We start from the raw sequence: 21,587 nt of genomic DNA on the forward strand, positions 1-21,587 counted from the left end.
TGTAACGTATATATCAATGTAATAATCTTCATTCCAAAATTACTGAAGTTCTGACGTAACCTTTGCACTCCATCTTTCTACTCTAATGCCCTAGATTGGACACAACTGTTTTTCTTATTCTTTATGAGTTGCGGTTTTGCTAGCCAGACATTTAACCTTCTGTGCAATTCTTACCTTTCCTATCTTGCCAACCCACTAATCAGGTAATACGTCAGTTCGAGAACAGTTTTCTTTTCTCTGCTCTCAACACCCTCCAATCACAATTTAACTCATGCATTCGCTAGCCTCAAGGTTATACTCAATAACCCGTCGCCTCAATACCTTAAACTAGGTTGAGACAATTCTCTTTCGTACATTAGTGGGCAGCCGGATCAATGACATAACACATATACTCTCAAACTACATGAAATTCTGTGTTTCATCGACGTTGTCAGACAGTTAACAAAATAAGCTTTATGTAATTTTTAATGTGTAGTATAATCTCACGTACACATGAATGATAGCGAATTAAATAAATGTATGTTTGAAGAACAGTTATTTATTTTACTTCCAACAATGGTTGTTCTTATTTCATATTTACGAATGGAATAGTTCGACCGGTGCAAAAGTAAGTGATCATTTTCCTCATTGATATATCTTCAAATGTATTGGAGGTTGTATAGTGATGGATAATGTTCGCAAATATTGCAGCATATTCAACTGCAGAGAACACAATATGAGCTAGAATAGAAACAACGAAGATCGTGGGAGACGGTTCGCAGAGTGGGCTCTGACAGGTCGCTACTAGACTCAGCGAATTTGTGCAGGATCTAGGGACAGGCTTTCTAGTACTTCTAGAGCGATTTAGCTTCCTTTTTCGACAAAATCCATCTTTGTGGCTCACAGCTTTACACTTCCTGCAGCGATGATGTTTATACGGACAGCTTCAAATATAATGCCACGTACCACAGTGCCAGCAAGGAGCAGGAGGATTCGTCTTTGTCTGTTAGACTGAGTTCGAGTAAGATGAACTAGGTATAGCTGGGGCGGATTTAACCGGGTTGGGTGGTTGTTGGACTACATATACTTCAGCGCGATCGGAAGCACTACTCTGAACCATCGTAGTGTCGTGCTGCAGATTTTCGTTTGCAATATCATTAAGAGTCAGTTTAGGGTCTTGGTCCAATCGACTGAGCAACCGTGTTCTGATGTTACTGAACTTTTGCGATTGGAGACTGCTTATGAGAATGAGGGCTTTAAGCTGATCTTCAGCTAGCGACCTCAACCGAAAGCGTTCGCATTCGCGGTTGACAATGCCCACATGTGTCAGAAAATCGGCGTCTTCGTTCATGGTCAGTTTCAAACATCGGTAGGATGTGATGAATATTGAGGAGTTATCACTGAACTGTTGGCTCAAAGACTGGATAGTGTCCGAGAATGAGCGGTCGCGTGGGTTTAGAGGCAGAATCAAGTTAAAATATCTATCCAGTTCACTAGGACCCAGCTTTCGAAGCAGCGAGCGGACTTTCCAAGCATCATCTTGATTAGCGAAATCAAATTTAAATAAGTCTTTATAACTCCGGAACCACATATCAAACGTGACATTGTATTCAGGATCGTAATGAATCTCAGAGATGCTGCTCGCAATACCATCAACTGAAGGTGCAATAGTGGTAGGATTAGAGGTGCTTCGTTGAGTGTTAGGCGTAATTTTTGCTTCCGTTGACATCTAGATAAGTTTCATCTGCTGCTCCAGCAATAATTCGACTTTTAAGGGATCCATATTTGAACCAGCTTCGTTGTCAATTTGAAGTCTGTGGACGGAACAAGGACTTGTGATCAGAGACCCATAAGCTATCTATTCTGACGCGACCCAGTCCCGCTAACTAGAGTGAGAAGTCCAAGTTAGAAATGGGGAAGATAAATTCCGTAAGCAGCTAGAAGCACATGCAATCGCAACAGGAATAAATCAAACGTATATATATACAGCATAAAGTTGTATTGGGAAGCATTACAAAATAGCGTATTAAAAGATACAACGGACAAATAGCGTTTAAGATTTTCCCAAATGGGAAATACGACTTGACGGTGAAAAAGAGCGCTCTTGGCGCAAAAACAAAGAAATTCAAATTTTCAAAAAGAAATTGCAAAAATAAGTCATTTACCAAGTGAGTTATGGGGATTTAACATCCCCAACATTGTCATTCTCATCTTCCTTACATTCGTAAATATAATAATAGCATACTCACACTACTTTTCTATTCATGCTAATACGATTATTTGTAAGCTATTTAGTTCATGAAATAATTCTTTGAATTCTTCGTACTGTTTCTGATACTTCAGTTTCTTTTCTTTCATCTGATATGCACACCGTGCATATACTTGCTGCTCCATAACTATATGATATTACTAATTATAAGGCTACTACATTATTTATGGATATCCCAGATCATTTTGCCTGATGGGAAGTTGTAAACTGTACTTTATCCTTGAAATTTCGTGTTTCCAGCTACAATGAATGTCGAAACCAAATATTAGAAGTATATCCACTAAAGAAACTACAAAAACTGATAGGCATTGAATAAATCAAGATTTTTAACGATGAGTAGTCGAGCGCTTCTTTATAAACTGCTGGGAACATCCAAACTAATTGTTAAAGCTCTTGATTATGAGATATTAGCTTAACGTTTAATAAAAATTAGCCAGTCCAATTATCAGCTGTAAGTGATTCCAGTTACTGAGCCATTATGTTTTGGTTTCTCGACAACTTCTACAACTGCACACAAACCATTTAAAACTTTGGTAAGTATCGCTGGCGCGTTGGAATAAGTCGAACTATTGAAGTTGTTACATTAAAAGCCCCACTGCTTTACTGTTCGTATGACCTACGTCTCTTGTAAAACATAAAGGATGCGTACTGACTTAGATTAATACTGTAGATAATGATAGTTGGGATTCCGCTGACACTTCATATTTGTGACTAACTCGGTTGGTAACATCACTTCCAGGAATACAAGCAATAACATCCTGGAAACCAAGAGAAAGGCAGCTGTGCTACACTTGGAATTCCACACTTTACTTCCAAAAAAATCACGCAGACATTTAGACCCCTTGAATTTTATTCACACGGATTAGTTTTAGGTCTTTAACTGTTAATGGCCAAATCCTGTGGTAAAACCAGTTAAAAACAAACAAGCCTTTTATGGTCTGGTGACTCAGTTCCTTCGCGGTGCAACTGCACGAGACAGACTAATTTTTGTTTAACGATTTATGCGACAGAGCAATTGTACTCACACAAGTATCCGATATGATTAAAGTCAGAAAGTAAAACAATGCAAACGATTAACATTCCTACACTAGTCTATCTGATTAAAAATATGACTTATACTTATATTAAAGCGAAGAATTAAAACGCAAATGATGTTGAAATACGAGTGGTCTCAACATATTTTTATTTCTTGCAAATTATCTCAAGTGGTGGTCAATGTCCTTTTATTAAAATACATGTAAATGGTACTTTTTTAATGAAGTAGTAACTAATTACCGATTAATTTAGCATTGCACAACATCGATCAGTGCGCGGTCATAACAAATCTTATGAATTTTCAAAGTTCCTGGTTAAATTAGCAGTTCCAAGTTAAATCCAATATTAGATATTAACTCTCAATTAGTATGTAATATTGAAATATGACATTTCACAGAAAGTTGAGCATTATTTATCATATTATCTTAATTTGAATGCTGAATGTTTTTTTTTGTTTTATTGAAAAAGAATTATGTAAATAGCTAAGTTCATTATAACAGAAACACAGCGAGAAAGATCACGTCAATGCACAAAGTTCATTAGCTCTAGTTAAATTGAATCATAGAGAGAAACAAGTAGAACATAATATTCAATATAGGGAAAATTAAAGAAACTGAAAGATTTTAATCACAAAATGAGTGTCTTCTGTAAACACTAGGAGGAATTTATGCTACACAAATAAGGAGCAGGTGGAAAAATAGGAATGAACATGCCGATTAAATATAAACAGATGTGATGTTCTTTATTCCCAAAAGCAAATAACTGATCAAGAACATTTATGGAGAAAAAAACAACCATGAATCAAATAGCAGGATTTAGTTTGTATACCTGATGTAAGAAATTAGAGTAACGTTTGGATTCAACTGTATAATTTTGTTTGCTAATAAGTAGAAGTAAATAGCTATCAGATGCAACTGGATGGAGTCAAATGAGAAAAGTGAACTACAGTCACACTAAATAGTTATTAATACAGTATACGTGGATGGAAAAGTGTTAGTACCGATAAGCATCAGACTAGGTTCTACGAATTTGTTTCATGATCATTCACAGAAATCAGAGTAGGACACAAGAAAAATATGTATTTCTGAAAAAGGGTAACTTCTTGAAAATTATAGACAGTGATGAGAATGTCTTTGAATTATTGGAAAAAGATTACAAATCTAAATGTGTGCATACTAATCTTGAATATGGATAATACTCAAGATATTGTAACTGTTGTAGAAGTACAAGAATAACCCCGTGTCTGTAACACGGAAACAAATAATATCTATCACGATTAGTTTAGTTATTCACTGGCAAGAAAAAGATAATTAAAAATAATTCGGTGAATATGTATATCCCTTTCCTCTGCACTTATGAAGATTAGTAGATCTTCGGGCACATTGACCAATCATGAATTAATTTGTGCTCCCAGTATTTTCCAGTAAATATATACGTTTCTTTGTTTGTGAATTGATCGAATTCTTTTGTAAACCATAGTGGTTTATGCTGGCTATCAACAATATCGACTGGAAAAATTTAATCAATGAATAATCATTAGTAAACATGACATTGATCGCACGAAGCAGGATATGTTAATAATAGAATTCAATAGACAAGTACAGATTCGTTTACTCGACCTTAAGTCATAGTGTAGTGTGGTCTAATTATATCTATATAAGTAGTATATGGCGGTGGTCAGACATAGAATATATTTTGGCAGAAGACCGATAAGGAAAGAACTGAAATGAAGTGCAATTGTTAGGAAAATGCATGAACAATGGAATTAGAGAGGATGAACTGACATTTACAGAAGGAACAGTGAAGATTGAGACAATTGATTGTTATTTTGCAAATTTACTGTTTGCTGTATGGTTATCAGAATTTAGTGAGATAGTCTGTAATTTGTGCCTAAATACACTCGATTTTCCCCAACCGGTGTTCTGTTCACTACATTTGGTGTCGCTGCCAACCAGGAGGGGGAAGGGTGCTGTTCTGCAGACGCCACTGCGTGTCTGGAGTTTAGGTGCTAGTTGGGGCAGTCTGGCGCGGAGAGGTGACGTCGAGTGGAGTGTTCTGGCGGGGCGGCATAGGCTGTAGCAAGAGCTGTCAACGGAGAGGAGCAGTGGGACATGCGGCTGCTGGGCGGACATCGGATGTAGATGGCTCAGCAGGCCGGTGGAGTACGGGCGTTGAACGTCCCGGGTGGATGTCGGATGTTGATGCCCCGGCAGGTCGACGGAGCTATGGAGGTCAACGCGCCGCAGACTCGACATTCTAACAAAGAAACCTAATGGGTAACTTAAAAATCACCATAACACGCTACTTGTGTATTTGATTGTTATGTCCCGATAACAATAGTGAATGGTAACTTCTGGATGCATTTATGGACCAATAATATGCATATAATTCTTATTGTATAATTGCTAAATAACGAAACTATTCATATTAGTGTTCCCCTTATTATAAGCTTTATTTTGACCTATTGACTACCATTACCATACTTGAATTATCCTTAGTCTATTAATTGCTGCCTCCCACATTCACAGCCACATTTGGCTAAATCTTGTGCAAATGTTATTTTCTATTTTATGATGTGGTCGGTCTGTTTGATATATAAACTCAGTATGTTTGAAATACAATGATTCATACCGCAGAGGCTGTTATTGGTGTTTTGAACTTAACTTGCTGGGCTAGGCAGAAGCAGGATCGATAAGCACTCTAGACTGATCTTACGGTTTTTGTGTGTCACTGTTTCAATCGATAATTCGCTGCTCTCTGATTGGCGGTCTTATCACGTCATACGTTAGCAAGGCATCCATTCGGACACAAGTTATAACATTGATGTGTTACAAACTGTTAAATAACGATAAGTTATTTCAAATATTCTAAATACTTCTAAAAATATTTTTCTCACGTAAACAACTTTATTGAATCCTCAAGTTTTGTGTTCCGAAGAATAGTCAAAAACGAAACTATTCAGTACATACATAAGGAAATGATAATGGTATTTATGCAAAACAACACAAATGGTATTCACATGCCTAAACTCTAAATAAAAAAAACAAGATTAGATATATGAAAAAGCAAGAAACTCACTAACGCTTGAGAACTTACGAAAGTTACTGACAGACGGGCTTGATTGACTGTTATATTGTTCAGAAACGGAGCTATCAGATTTACTGTGTGTGTCACTAGTTTCGTCCTGTTTACTAGAAGCAAGTGACTGTGCGGCTAACTCGGCAGCCATTTGACGTCTTCGTTGGCGCTGTAGTTCTTCAAGTTCTACTTTCGCCCTGTTAGCTTCGTCCCAACGACCGGCTTCCATAAGACGTTGATCAGGACGCAGACGAGAATCAGTAGGGCAAACATCCTCCTCAGGTTCGTTCAGCTGCAATGCTAAACGCGTGAAACAATACATTCGTTCTGCATCCGGTGGTAAAGGATTACTTTGCCACAGAACACGTGCAGGTCCAGTTTCCAATACTGGTTTTCCATTGCGTGAATGTCTAGTACTCACTACAGGTGCATACTCGAGTGAATCATCCCATGTACCATTTAAAACATACCGTACATCACCAGACTTGTCAAGTACAGCACCTGTAACCTAGAACAAAGCGAAAAACATTAAAAAAAAACAGATATTAGACATCAAACACGTAAGCTTCGAAATTTCAAATAGACTGATAATGACTAATTTTTACGAAATTTTCTCTGGTATGAATATGCCATGAGCGTTGCTAATATAGAATAAGATAGCACAAAAGTGCTGTCATTAGCCCTTGTTGAGGAGTCAATGGTACATTTTCAATCATATGTTGTTTCGAGAATGGATGTCCCTTAAATGGGAACACGAACTATAAAACTAGAAGAATTTTCAGAAGACGAAGAGGTGATTTATAGGGCATAAGTACAATACTTATTCACAATGAATCATGGTGACTTATTTAGATCGCTTTGAAAACTGGTAGACCAAACAACTAAACAGTGAGCAGACGTTGCTGAACACTCAGCTTATAGGTCGAAATACAGCAGCTGATGTTTATGTGCAACAATTAATATGTGATATGATACAATCCGGAATGTCATTTGTCGCAATTATCTGACAGAAATTCAAGAACTATCCTTCATCCCAACCTTAGTAGCGAATGAACACCAGATTTTGACTTGATATTACTTAAAATGCCTGTAACTATTTCTCAAATATCTTGGTTAATCTTAAACTATTTTATGAAATTCATCTGAATATCAGATATTAAAATAATTTCTAGATTGGAACCCAGTTATAATTGTTAATCTACTTAGAATAAAAAAAGACAATTGAAAGACAACAACTCACCCGACGTGGTTTGTCATTAGAAAAATATGAATACGGTTTGTAAGAGAGATGACACTTTTCACCTGTATTATGATTTATAATATCCATTTCACCACTATTATCAATCCATAAACGTCCAACAATGATATTATGAACAGTCAATGGGATTTTATGCCATGTATAATGATGACCTGTTCGACGAAATACTAGATGACATGTACCAACTGGATTAATCTGTAAGTATTTACCACGGAATTTAGTTGTCATAGAAAAATCAAACCAACAATACCAAGCATTACTTTCACAATGTAAAGCACATGCTGGTGGATGATGGCTGACCTGCATAAAATATATGAGGGAAACAGAATAAACAAGTTACGATATCTTTTAAAACAAGAGAATAGATGAAAGGATATATATAATCAACATGATAACCATTATCATATCATCAAGTAGAATTGGTTATACTGTTTGACGAAAATCAGATTTTTTTAAACTTTAATAAACTGATAACAAAAAAGTAATAATAAACTAGTCGAAGAACCCTTCCACGGTGTGTGATAACTGCCTTCACACCTCTAACAAAAATAGTCGAACAGATGTATATAAAGCTTATTTTTTCTGGGGCTGCCACAAGGAGACCTCGAGTATAAGAGGTATGAAGGCGGCTGTTACTTTAAGACTGCCCACATAATGGAAGAACCTTTATTCTTGAGGTACTGTCTTTACTAGTAGATAAAGGCTCTTAATTAAATTCCCTAAACTAGTTTGTGTTCCAATTGACATAACAAGCAGAATATGACTAACAGAGATGAGTATATTAAAAATTGAATTAATTATCGTTTAGCTGGAAAGATTAAACTTTATTTTCATCTAAATGTAGTCTTAATAAACTTTGAGAGACTAATGAGTAAACACAGACGTATATTAAAGTGTCCAAAATAGTTTCTTTTGAAATGAACAATTTTCCCTATCAGTGTCAATGAAGTTCAGATTATTAATGGTCTACAATATTCAACTGATGAACAAGGTAGCACAGACCACATGACGAGAAACAGAATTCTAACGGTAATATCGTTATTGCTTCTACTTATTAGACAAGATAATATAAGATTAGTAGTTCGCTACACTTACACGTTGCAGAAGATTTCATCTATAATGAATGTTTGTCTTTCATAATTGATGAAAGCTTATATCGCTTTTTAAGAATGAAGTATACAGCATAAGTGGTTATCACAACATGACTAATGCTATACTGGTTAACATAGATTATGGAAACATACAAAGTCAAAAATTATGTATGGTAAGAACAACCAACGGCTTAAATTACTAGTCAATTAAATGTTTGTCTGAATGCATCGTTAAAAACACTGACCTAAAACATGTTTGGATTTTGTTAATGTAAAACTTTTAAAACGGAAACTATCATAAAAAGTACTAACTGTAGTACAAAAATTTATAAGAAAGGTAAATCTTATGAAATACTCTTCAAAACCAAGGATAGGCAAGTTTCACAAACAGCATGAGGATAATCAAGATATATCAAATGAGGTTCATGTTTTTTTAAATTTGCTAAAAAACAATACAACTAATAACGTTAACATTATATCGTTCCTTTCTTGACTAAACTGAATCAACAGAGATCCGTTTTGATGAAGTATGCTGAAGTCAGTAGATTTATTTATCATTTGTTCATACAATATGAGAAACGACTAAATTATGTAGCACATAGAAAGAATACTAAAGGAGCAGTCATCCATTACTATTGAAGGAGAGAAATCATTCCACAAATAGGTATAAATAGTAGCGCAAAAAACCTAGTTGAATTTCAGTGGAACAAAAATCCCTACTTATATATTTGGAAAACAATCCGAGAAATATTTCTTTTCACTTGGTTTTTTATCACGGTAACTTACCAATAAATATATTTAGTGACATTAATATTATTAAAATCAATACCAATCAAGCGGTGATATATATAAGTAACAACAATGCACATTCCAATAGAGTCAAAAATGATGATTATTACGAAGTAATCAAACGATGAGGCGGGTAATTTAATTATTATTCAAATGTATTATTGAATAAAATAAATGAATTGAAATATGTAGTCATGGCATTGATTACAAAAGAATATAAATCTGTAATAATTAATAAGCGCATACGATATCTTTTGTGAAAAACACATTAATTACTAATTAAACTACTGGAATATAATATTGGAATTAGTCATGGATTTGGTACTGGAAAACAGAAATGCTAAAAAATTTGGAAAATATCTACGATTTTCACAGTTTACAGTATATATTTCGATCTTTTTTAGAAAAATATTGAGTAAGCATACAAATAAAAATAGTTGAATATGAACTGAATGAAGCACAACAATAGGGAATTTAAAAAAGAGATTATTAAAGTAAACGGAAATTATTTCTAGTTTGAGAAAGAATGAACATTAAAGCCTAAATATAACTAACTATCATATTTTATATATACAGCTGATGAAGACAAAGTTTCAGTTTCAATATCTTGATCACCACAATTTGGCAACAACAGATGAGATTCATCCGAAAAAGTAATGAAGTGAAAGGAAATCCAGCGACTGAAACAAGTTAAGTAAACTTTGATGCCTATGTGTATGTCACTCGATATATTTGTTGAATCCAACTCACTCGTTTATAGGAAGTCAGGTAAATTAATTTCTATTTTGTCGAAATAATGGTAATCACAATCAGAAAATAATTTCATAGACCCAAGTAATCCCTATTTATGAAAGGCTTTTTAAAACACAGCTTTATCGTTAAGCTCAATTTCAACCACGTAGAATCGGGATTCTTTAAAATGACCAAATAATTGGCATTATATTTTCTTCTACTCAACTGGTTATAAATAAATTACAAGTATTAACACATATTTTTAACGATAAAGTTCAATTCGTGATAGGTGCATTACTCATATTGTAAAATTGTATTGTCAAAAAGTGAAGAGGGTAAATGGAACGAATGGGTACAAGATAAAGAAGAATAACAAAGATAAGTATGATTATTAATAAGCTTTTTGGTAGCATATAAATGGATACATAAGAGTGTGACCTGAAGTAACTTAATCCATAATTGATGATTTTAGCGTATTCGAAGAAGCTACACGATCAAATGTTTGTATTTACTATTTTTAGGACACTCAACAATGTACATTTAACAATTGAAATATATTAACAATAGTAGGAATTGATACACATAGTAATTCACAAGAGTATTACATCAACTTTTATACTACAGTATACAAATTAACGATGCACGTTGAAAGAAGAAATATTTCTCTTAAATTGGTGCCACGACATGGTTCTACAACATAGTATAAAATAGATACAAAGTTAATGGTGGTGCATCAACTCAACAATGCCTGTCTCAAGATATTAATCAATATGTCGGGAGAAACGAAATTGAAATCTAAATATGTTTACAAAATCGGTTGATCATTACTAGTTACGTAAGAATAGGAATTTAGTAAGCTTGAAATTAAACAATGGAACATAAATGTTTAGTGATTTTCTGTGAAAGTAATCAAGAGTATTCTCTTATGGCTTTTTTGTATGTTAGGGACAAATTCTAGGGATATAGGTTAAGCTAAATAGCATTCTATAGATAACTTCTAAAGCTAAATTTGTGTAAATGCAGTGACTAACGATTAGATTTGTTACCTCCCCACATCGATCATTCTAAATAAATTATTTCCATGCTACAGTGTTCAAAAGTAAAGTTGGTTTTTACAGAATAAGTTGAAATGGAAATAAAACTAAAAGACTTATAAGTAATGATAGAGCACTGAAATAACTTATATAGATACAGTTTACTATTTTTATGTTAAGCAATTTATGAAGGGAAAATATACCTGCTCAGCAAACGATCTCCAGCCAAAATCGTCAGTTCTATCACATTCATATGTTTCACCCAATAAAGGATTAAACGGTTTATTTGTACGCACTGCAGTTGTAGCATAAGCGGATACAGTGAAAGCAGCCACATATGCCATTTGTTCCAATGAGTCTTGACAAGCAGCTGCATGATCTAAGCATGAGGAATACTCGAAATCTTCTGTTAAACGTTGAAGCATTGATAAAGGTTCACTGAAATTGACCTGAAAAATATGCAAAACATTGTGTTGTTAAATACAAACATTTATCATGAATATTATGCTAAAGTCATATTTTGAAATAATCATTACATCGTATCACCTTATTTAATAGTTTATAGAAGGTATTTTAAAAGTTGAAGATACCAAAATTTAATAGTTAGATTATTAAAGCAACGCTGTACATTTTGTGTCAAGTAAATGATTCTTGAAAGTTGAATTCGCTGAGTAATCAAGTCTTTGATAACGTAATATCATCTATGCTTAATATGATTATTATCATGTCAGCTAATTATTTCTACTATTCTATACCGGAGGAAAAAGAGGGCGAAGATTTGATACTAGGTAAACAACCTGAACAATAGCTTTTACAAATGAAGAAGCACTTAAATTACAGTATCAGTACAATTTAAACACTTTGTATGGTATGATAATAGGGAGTGATATCGCAAAGAAATAAGTTCAACTAATACACTTTCCACAGAAAAAATTGGATCAGTAATTTTTTACTGCAATCAAGGAATCCCAGACGACTTAAAATGCCCACTGTCATAGGCACTCATTCTAACAAGAAAATGACTTAAAACGTTTTTTTGTAAAACATAAACTGTGAAGAAGCTACCACCCTATTGCATGAACCCTGATGAAAATTAGCTTAATAAACTCCAGGAGAAATACAGCAATATTTAATCCATATGCTATTTGCTAAAGAGATTATTTACTACAATTTCGAAAACAGCGTCAATAGTGATAGTTCGATATATTTTAATTGTGATACGGATATGTGAAAGTTGACAAGATAAAGTCAATTATATGTAAATTTATTCATGAAGCACAGGTAGATCATCAGCATATCGTACACACCGGTGACGATCAATCGACTGTTTATCAAGCTTTTGGGTGCAAACACCTTATTATTCTATGGTGTTTCTTTAAGAAGACGGTTAAATATTTATATATGCTTCTCTTGTCGAACTGTACAATAGAATGTGATCATACTGTATTAAAAACAATTAACTGATCATTTTTGAATGTCTAGGATGAATTTTAAAGAACGAATAAACTTAAAATGAAATACGTATTTTTTTCATCCAGTCAGTCAGTCAAACGCAATGTAGAATCACGTACATATGTACATAGGTTCAAGTTGATATGCTCCACTAACATAGAGAGATGAAGTTGTTGGACTAAATCAAATGAGTAGAGGTAGGAACAATATTAGTTGTACTAGAGAAGATTTGGCATCAAAGATAGAATTTGAGATTACATAAGTTAGTAAAACAAAAATAATCATGAGGAACTCATAAGCTTGAAATATGAGGGAAGACAACGACTAGAATCACCAGATATATTGCAAACAGTTTTGAGCCATCTCACTCAGTCTCCAACCACTGGTTATGATAATCATTCTAACACGAACCAAGTAGTCTATACCTAATAACACGGCTAAACCCAATTTTCAGTAACTTCATGGACAGCTGTAATTTTTCAGTCTGATCGTTACTAACTTTCTTTTCAGACTACTACAACAACAGACAGCATAGGCCGTCGAAGTACGCAGTGGTTGGATATACGTAACACATATTCCAACCACCTTGGTTGATGAAGATTTACTACTTCATCTATCGATTAACCATCTTTTCCCAGTACTCTATTTCTAACCCAGATAATGCTTACTGAGCAGTCCCGAAACACACAAGTAATGCTTCGTAGAAACCTGTGTTCAAGTACTAGTAGCCCACGAATATTTTCTTCTCTAAGTGACTATGTTTCACATCCAGCACTGACGAGACATCTAAGACAAGTAGAGCGGTTAATGCATCCAACCATTCCACTCCTTATCATCAATTCTGGCGCTGACGCAAGCCAATCCGGGAGCAACATTTCGCATTTGGAGGGAGAAAACCGCATCCAAAATATAGTCGTACTGTTGCTCGAAATGGTTAGAAGACTGTATGTTATCAGTATCATCACTAAAGAGAACTATATCATAGATTCCTGGGGACAAAAAAATGTCATGAAAATAACATACATAACCAAAAAGTCATTAAAATACGTAACAATTTACATTAACTAAAATTTCAAGAACTTAAGAAGTTAGGAGAAAATGTCTTAAATATTAAATTAATCAATGTTAAGTTTGACACTAAATTTCAGTTTGTATTTCTAAATATTCTTTTGTCTATTTAAATCTCAATTAACAGTAACTTTCTGATCGAGATCGTATAAATTTACTTATATTCAATTATATGTTAATTATAACATTTTCTCAATTGAGTAATTATCAATCAACTCAAAATCTCAATGAAATAATCAATACAAAGGAAAATGCATTTACAATAAAATAATTAGTAGCAACTGGAATCACGATAAAAGTCAATGAATAAAATTTACTCAGAATGATTTAATACAATTAAAATACGCTGAAAGTTAACTGTTGAGTAAAAAATCATTGGCATGAAAAAATTAAGACTGACTTTTTTCAACATTTGTATTTGAGAATATTGTGTCCTTAATAATAATCGAATGAACTTTACAATACTATTATCTGGTTTGTAATCAGTACCTATATATTCGACTCAACATTCGTTCATTGGTTATACTATCCTGTGAATCTTCTGATAATAACATGTAAGCCACTATCTTAAGATATATATTTGATGATAAATAAAGACTATTCCGTGAAGACATTTCTCCCTTTGACATGCATTTGAACTGTTTGATTTCCAGTCAAATAACAGAGTAGACAGGAATAGAATAATGAATAAACGACATCACACTAATGAATTCAACATCTCCGAAAGACCTTGAGAAAATGTAATTGAACCCTAAGTGCAACTAATATCTAGATGCTAATGAGAAATCTACTAAATAAGGAAGGTACAGTCATAACAGCTGCATTTATTATTTAGACTTTAAAAAGAGAAGGACATCTATTGAATAAATTCGAAGGAGGTAAGACTCAGAAGTCAAGTAAACAAATTAAAACTTACTATAAGACGAATTCAAAAGTGCTTTAATGGATAGAGACTTGATGGCGGTACTGTATAAGATTATTTCTATGGGTCATAAATTTTGAACTGTTATCTTAGTGTTCTTGTAAATCACAGGTCCCTCTCTTAATTATTGCCACTTTACTAATAGTCTATTTCAGATGAAAAGTAACTTCTAATCTACCTATATCATAGTTATTTGAAAAATCCGTGTTTATCAAAACGATATCACTTTCAAAGGTTGATCTCTAATCCACTTTGTAGGTATGATCGGTTATTTTCGTTCATGTGTTAGCGATTCATTAGTTCCATATTTTTTGTGTTCTTGTATTTCCCAAGATTTAACAGAAATAGAACACATATTAATAATTATGTAAATAAAATTGGTATAATGACAGTTCAAGGCAATTTATTCTCAGTAACGGCAGGTACCCACATGAATTAGGGCTAACGAAATAAATTAAACATAACAACTAGAACACAAACATACTTAGTATACAGCCTTTTGTAAAAAAAACTGGTAAATTCGGACCAAAACAAATCATAAATACAAAGATTAGACGTAGTATTAATGACCTATAAAGGGACACTAATTAACCATCAGAGTTAGAAGACTGATTTATTAACAGTTGTTAAAGACAGATTACACAAACATGGACTGAATTGAAATGAAGAGTCGGTAGAGCGTATTCGATGTACCTAGTGCAAAAGTCCCCATTAATGGTAAGTAACTGTCGACTGTCCCATTACTACCCTAGTAAAATTTTAGGAGGTATTTACAGAATGCTACACTTCAGACAGATTCACAAATTCAAATGTTATCTGATTATCACAACATGAAATGATACGAAAAAATATTTCGACTATGAAATAGGGAAACAAATATATAAATGATCATCATTCTTACCAGAAAAAGAGATTATGAGTTTTTACAACATGTGTCCTGAATCTAGTTGATTCGCATAGGCTGGAAAGATGTTACTTTATTTTTTTCAGCTAACCATAATCCAGGTGATTTTGAACTAACTAATCGATTGATATTTGTAAGTACAAAATGAACAAAAGTAGGTAATCTTGTACATAGCAAAACTTTCCGGCCGATTCAATCCGTGTCCAATAAACCTAGGTTGTTCACACAGTATATATTTGATTATTCAGTCTGTTCACTTAGATCCCAATCATATGATCAAATGAATTATGCCACACAGCAAGTTAGTGACACAGGACAATATAAAAAGTAATATAAACTGATAAAAAATATACACTTACGGGCATAGGGATTTTTGTCAACTCTTTTCCAATGCAATTTTTCATGATGCTCCATAAATTCAGACTTATATTAGGTTTCGGAGGTATAGAAAGTCTTCTGACAATAGGTAGACGTTTTTTAATCACATCCGGTTCTGAATCAGCTTGGGAATGATCACGACTGTTAGATTCCTCAGTTGTAGGTATGTCTTGTGTCATTTGACCGTCACCAGATGGAACTAAAGTACCAGGCCGACTATTTATGTAAATATATAAATAAAGAATCCAAGAAATATTACAGTGAAAAGAAGTGAACAACACTAACACATGTATGGAGATATTATGAAGTTAAGAAAAGAAATGTAATAAATTTGATCCAAACTTTTTCATAACACACATACATATTCACTAGCCTATTGAACATGTAGGTTGATTTTTTCTTTAAAAAATGTAATCATATGATCTGTTGCAAAGATCATTTGGTGAGAAATATTATGCACTAACGAAACTGTGCGTTGTTTGTGTTAACTAGTGATAATAGTAACAATAATAATGATCTACTCTGCTATATTTACAAGTAAAATGAAAAGCATACTGAGAAATAAGGTACTGCAGACAAACAATCAATAAAAAATGAAATCAAATGATTTACAATTACACAAGAATGTATCAAGTTCTTTAACATTTATTAAACCATAACTAAACAAATCCTCGAAAGGCGAAGTAATCTGTGGATACATTTTACTTCTATGTCTGCGGACAAACCACCGGTTGACAGCATTTGAATATCATTATTATTTTTATAATATTTAAAAATAAACAAACAAACCTATGTGTAAGCAAATATATTTAATGCAGAAGACCGGAAATGAGAGTATGATTCTATTTGAAATAGATTAAAAAAAGACTATTTTGATATGTGAAAAAAGAAAATCGACCTCAAATTGTGACAAAATAGTGAACAGAATTACCTATAAAATTTATTCGATTAATTGAAACAACTAATGGTTAATTATATTAACGAATGATATTCATATGATCAACACATAGCAGTAGTAAGTGTAGAAATAACTGTAAAAGAATATTTTATATCTACAACAATTTTTAACGGTGGCCACTAGATGTACGCTGAACGTCCATTTTGTCTTCACCAATTTTTATTATTAGACAAATAGACGGGATAGCCATGGGCTCACCTCTAGGTCCGATTCTAGCTTATCTCTTCTTAGCAAAGCTAGAAAATGGACCACTTAATGAGGTTATTAAGAAACTTGATCTGTACTGCCGCTACATCGACGACACATTCATTATCGCAGACCAGAACTCCAGTAAGGATAAACTCCTAGAACAGCTCAACAGTGTACACCCAGCGGTTAGTTTCGTTGGTGAAGGCGAGTGTGACAAAAAAATGAATTTCCTTGATGTCACACTAAGCAGGCGAGGTGATGAATTGCTAAGTAGAAGTATGTATAGAAAACGTCCCTCTGCCTGCCAATATACTCACTTCTATAGATTTACACCTATCCGTTAAGGGAAATTTGGTTGGATATCTCACTAACAGAGCGAAAGTGATCTGTTCAATAGATACTTTAATTCAGGAGCTGGAATTTATCAATAACTCACTGACAGAGATCGGTTACCATAGTGCGTTCATTAAGAAGTACATGTATGATACAAGAAGTCTGAGATTTCAACTATTTGAAAGAAACCTTTATACATGAAACTACAATTCAACGGGGACGTGGCTAGTGATACTCCGAAAGATAGATTAACGAAACTAATTAGTAGGACATTCTACGCAGCCAATCTTGAGTCGAATTTCTCGAGTCGACCAGCGATGTCTACTCAAACGAAGGATAAGTTACCTAAGTTAGCCTACTCAATATGTATTTACAAAATTAGCTGCTCCAGCGGAAATAGTTATATCGAGCGTACTACCAGGCAACTTAAGCAACGAATGAGTGAACATATACCACCATGCTTTATGAAGGTCCAGATAAAAACAATACGCAAATTTATCTTGGCACATCTAATTGATGGCGGTCATAATGTAGATAAATCGGAATCATTTCGAGTGATCTATGGTATACCTCCATTATTTCCCAACAGAGTTCGATCCCGTCTCCTACATATAGCTGAAGTCATAGGAATTCGTACATTTCACCCCAATTTATGAATACAGAAAAAATTCGTGACCCCCGTATCTCTTCCATGGCCGGATATAACTTAACAAACGACATTCATTATTATTTTATTTTCGTTATCATTAGCATTATTTTCACAAAAATTATTTGTCTGTGATTTTCCGCCTCTTTCCGCTTGTATTCTTCACTTTCTAATTATTTACACACTTCTTATTACGTAATGGCTTTAATGTTTTGTGATGATTATTTTAATTCTATTTATTCACGTTTGACCTAATATTTCCAATGTTGAACTATTGATGAGTCTTTTGTTATCGTATATTATTCTTACTACTAACAGTACACCTGTCTTCCTACTATCAACTTGTACTTTTACCTAATATGGGCGGTGACGTAATCTATTTCATTGTGATTATTAACTCAAATTGCCTTGATCGGTTCAACATTTTCGTATAAATATTCATGCATATTAGAGTAAAGCCTGATGACGATCTGATTGAAAACAATTTTTCGCTTACATGTGTTGTTCTAATTTTCACAATGGGAATCTTTAATATTTTAAATTCATAGCCCATAAAAAAAAGATCTAATAAGTATTATTATACATACTATTCCTACTACTAAAATTTTAGCAGATAAACACAATATCACAGTAGAATAAATTTAAAGATTACAGCGGTTTCCAAAGAAATTTAATCTGTCTTCTCTCATTTGATCATGACAAAATTGGTTTTTCAGGGTTTCTGTCTTCACAAATTGTTTTAAAGCAAAATAAATTAAGAACAGTGACGAATTCATTTACTGCTGAATAGTTTAAGGCATGAAAGCAATATAGCACAAACATGAACTTTAAATAGGATTTAGCAGGAAAGACTAAAAGATAATATTTAGAAGTAATTGGCTATACTAATTCATTAAATCCTTTCGTAGAAGAGAACATAATTTATTTATATTTCTCGATCAGAAAATATATCTATAATATTTCACGTTTATCTCCAGGGCATGTATAAAACTAGAGTATAAACCACACTATTATAACTTATCAGGAATTTAAAAAATAGACTTGAGCTCATGTTAGCGGGACATACACTGGATTAAAGCATGTTCCGTGAACAATTGTATTGGTGCACGCTGATTGGCTATTTCTTATTCAATCAACGCTAGTCGATACTTGGAGAACACTCTAGAATCTTCTCATGTAAAAACTATAAATATGCTAACGTTTGTCTTATTGTGGATCTTACTTTCATCTGCACTTGTTATTTGAAATATAATTTCTTTCCTGTTCAACCGTGTTCTTATTTGGGGACTTGTCAAGTGAATTGGTGTCCAAGAACACTAAGCAAGAGGAATAGCTGGGTTGCAATAAGACAAATTTGTAACACCTCACTAAATACATGAATAAATCTACAGAGAAGAAAATATTCTGTCAAAATAACGAAGAATTAATAAGATCCTATGAAGGCTATACAATGGACATGCTTAGTTTTCGGACACTCTCTAATCTAAAACAACTGTCATATAATCAATGAAAGAATAGATTTTCATGTTACCTGCCACACTGCCTACTACGAGGTTGTATAACACGTGCTTCACGTAGCTTTCCAAATTGATTCGATTGTGAATTCTGATCAGCATATTCATCTGCTTCATCGTCAGTGAAACCCACATCAGATTCATATTCGTCAGCAATATCAGAACCAGCAGGTATTACAGAGTCTTCATCTTGAGAATTGCTTAAGCCCGTTTGATTATCATTCGATTTGTTACCAGCCAAATTTCCGCAAGTTTTTCTAGAGATTTTGTTCCCATTATTTTTCGATTCATTCGGCGAAAGATCAGGCAGAGTTATTGAAAATTCAGAATTAGCCTCCTCTGCATCATAAAAGTCGTCATCAGAAGTGTCTTCATTATGCTGAGAGGAATGTTGTTGTATAAATTCCCTAGAGTGAGGAAAATGATGAGCGGACGATTCTAATGAGATGATATGCTTTTCTGAGGCTTTCAAAGACTTGTCAGCACAAATATTTGAATATTCTTTACTAACATCAGATGTTGTAGTATCATGAGCAATATCCAATGAAGAGGTGACGTTTTCTTCCTGAGGATGCGCCTCAGTATGTGGTAAGTGCTGTACACGGACTGCTTGGCCAAGAGGTCGGCTAACAGACTTGATGTTAAGAGATGAACTGACAGTTCCGCCTAATTTTAAAGAACAGAAAAAGAGGAGTTGGACTGTAAGAAACAAGATGATAAAAGAGTAGACCAAAAATTTATTGCTTTGAAATACATATACACCAAATATATCATCGACTATCTTATGAAAGAAGACGGAAATAAATGAAATCTACACCAAAAAACTGCCGTCTGTAAATGTATATATTTTCAGGTTTCTGATGAAAAACATACAACAAAACTTTACTGAATCGCACAAACTGGAGAATTGAAATATCTAACTGACAAACACTCAATGAATGATACAGATTCGTTATAAATTTAAGAATATCGGTGCTTCGATTTCATTGAATCTGTTAATAATATTGGAAACGGAATTTATGTTTTACAGATTCATTCGCACAAGACTGTGTATCCACAATTATGAGAAAACTTTTAACTTGAATTTTCAGATATATTTGTTACTACACACCACTATGTTACGAAGTATATCTATTAAACTAAGGAAGAAACCAGGAATGATAGTTGACTTTCTAAAAAAGAACAGTTCTGATTGGAATTTAAACATTCATATAGGGTAAAGTCGAAGAATACAGAATAATAATCTATGTACATAGTAAATATAGATAAACTATCGATAAGCGAAGACTGATGGCCGAAACTGACTATAAAAGATATTTGGGTTGGTTAATTTCGTATTTTAATGCACTCCTTATCGGATATTTCGAACAAGCAGAAACATCAAATGATCTAACCAAGTATAAAGAAAAAGGTCAATCCAAATATAATTAACAAAGAAACAACCAAATGTGATGCAGATCACGTAAGAATACGTAAATAGGTTTACTTAAGGTCTAACACACTTTTAGTTGAGATTGAGTAGACTTAAACAGTCGACTCATAACCAAGAAGAAAAACTAACTAGAGATAATATTATGAGTTGAAGCAGATATTCAATATACAGCTAACCATCCATGTTATACGTACTGTTGACGTGTGATTTTGCTACAGTGACCTGACCTCGTGATTAGGATCGACGGTATGTCTCTAAATTTTTAATGCCTTTGCGTGACTAATTATACTTATATATTAAAATGCTATACTAGTACACCTACCTGAAAATCGTTCTGGCTATGTAAATTTGACGTTTCAGTGGGTCATACTCAATATATATATATTGTAGTGACTGACTTACAAAGTTAAAAGGTTTCCAGGTAACCAGAAAACGCTACCTAGTTACGAAACAATGAAACAGTACTATAATAGTTCTGATGAGTATAATCAATCCTGACGTATCGAATTATTACGGTAGAAGAAAA

The 21,587-nt window shown here is 33.6% G+C and overlaps 1 protein-coding gene and 1 non-coding gene across 3 annotated transcripts in view; both read right to left on the reverse strand.

Moving 5' to 3' along the window:
- Positions 1–3,744: 3,744 nt before the first annotated feature.
- Smp_058980.1 (putative oxysterol-binding protein 1) overlaps positions 3,745–21,587 on the reverse strand; it is a gene marked incomplete at its 3' end in the record, with an annotated part of 41,833 nt that continues 23,990 nt past the window's right edge. The window contains exons 6-10 of one of the 2 annotated variants that reach the window (XM_018796938.1): positions 19,647–20,295; positions 15,971–16,205; positions 7,602–7,919; positions 6,380–6,869; positions 3,745–4,791 (exon numbers count right to left, since the gene is read on the reverse strand). In XM_018796938.1, the coding sequence (XP_018652028.1) occupies positions 4,646–4,791; positions 6,380–6,869; positions 7,602–7,919; positions 15,971–16,205; positions 19,647–20,295 (1,838 nt within the window). The remainder of the gene's footprint in view (positions 4,792–6,379; positions 6,870–7,601; positions 7,920–15,970; positions 16,206–19,646; positions 20,296–21,587) is intronic. The other variant, XM_018796937.1, reaches the window with a different exon arrangement.
- Positions 17,899–18,326, reverse strand: Smp_tRNA_01034_Pseudo_CGG.1.1. The gene has a single exon. It is a non-coding gene (tRNA).

Source organism: Schistosoma mansoni, chromosome 4 (assembly GCF_000237925.1).
Source record: "Schistosoma mansoni strain Puerto Rico chromosome 4, complete genome".
Lineage (NCBI taxonomy): Eukaryota > Metazoa > Platyhelminthes > Trematoda > Strigeidida > Schistosomatidae > Schistosoma > Schistosoma mansoni.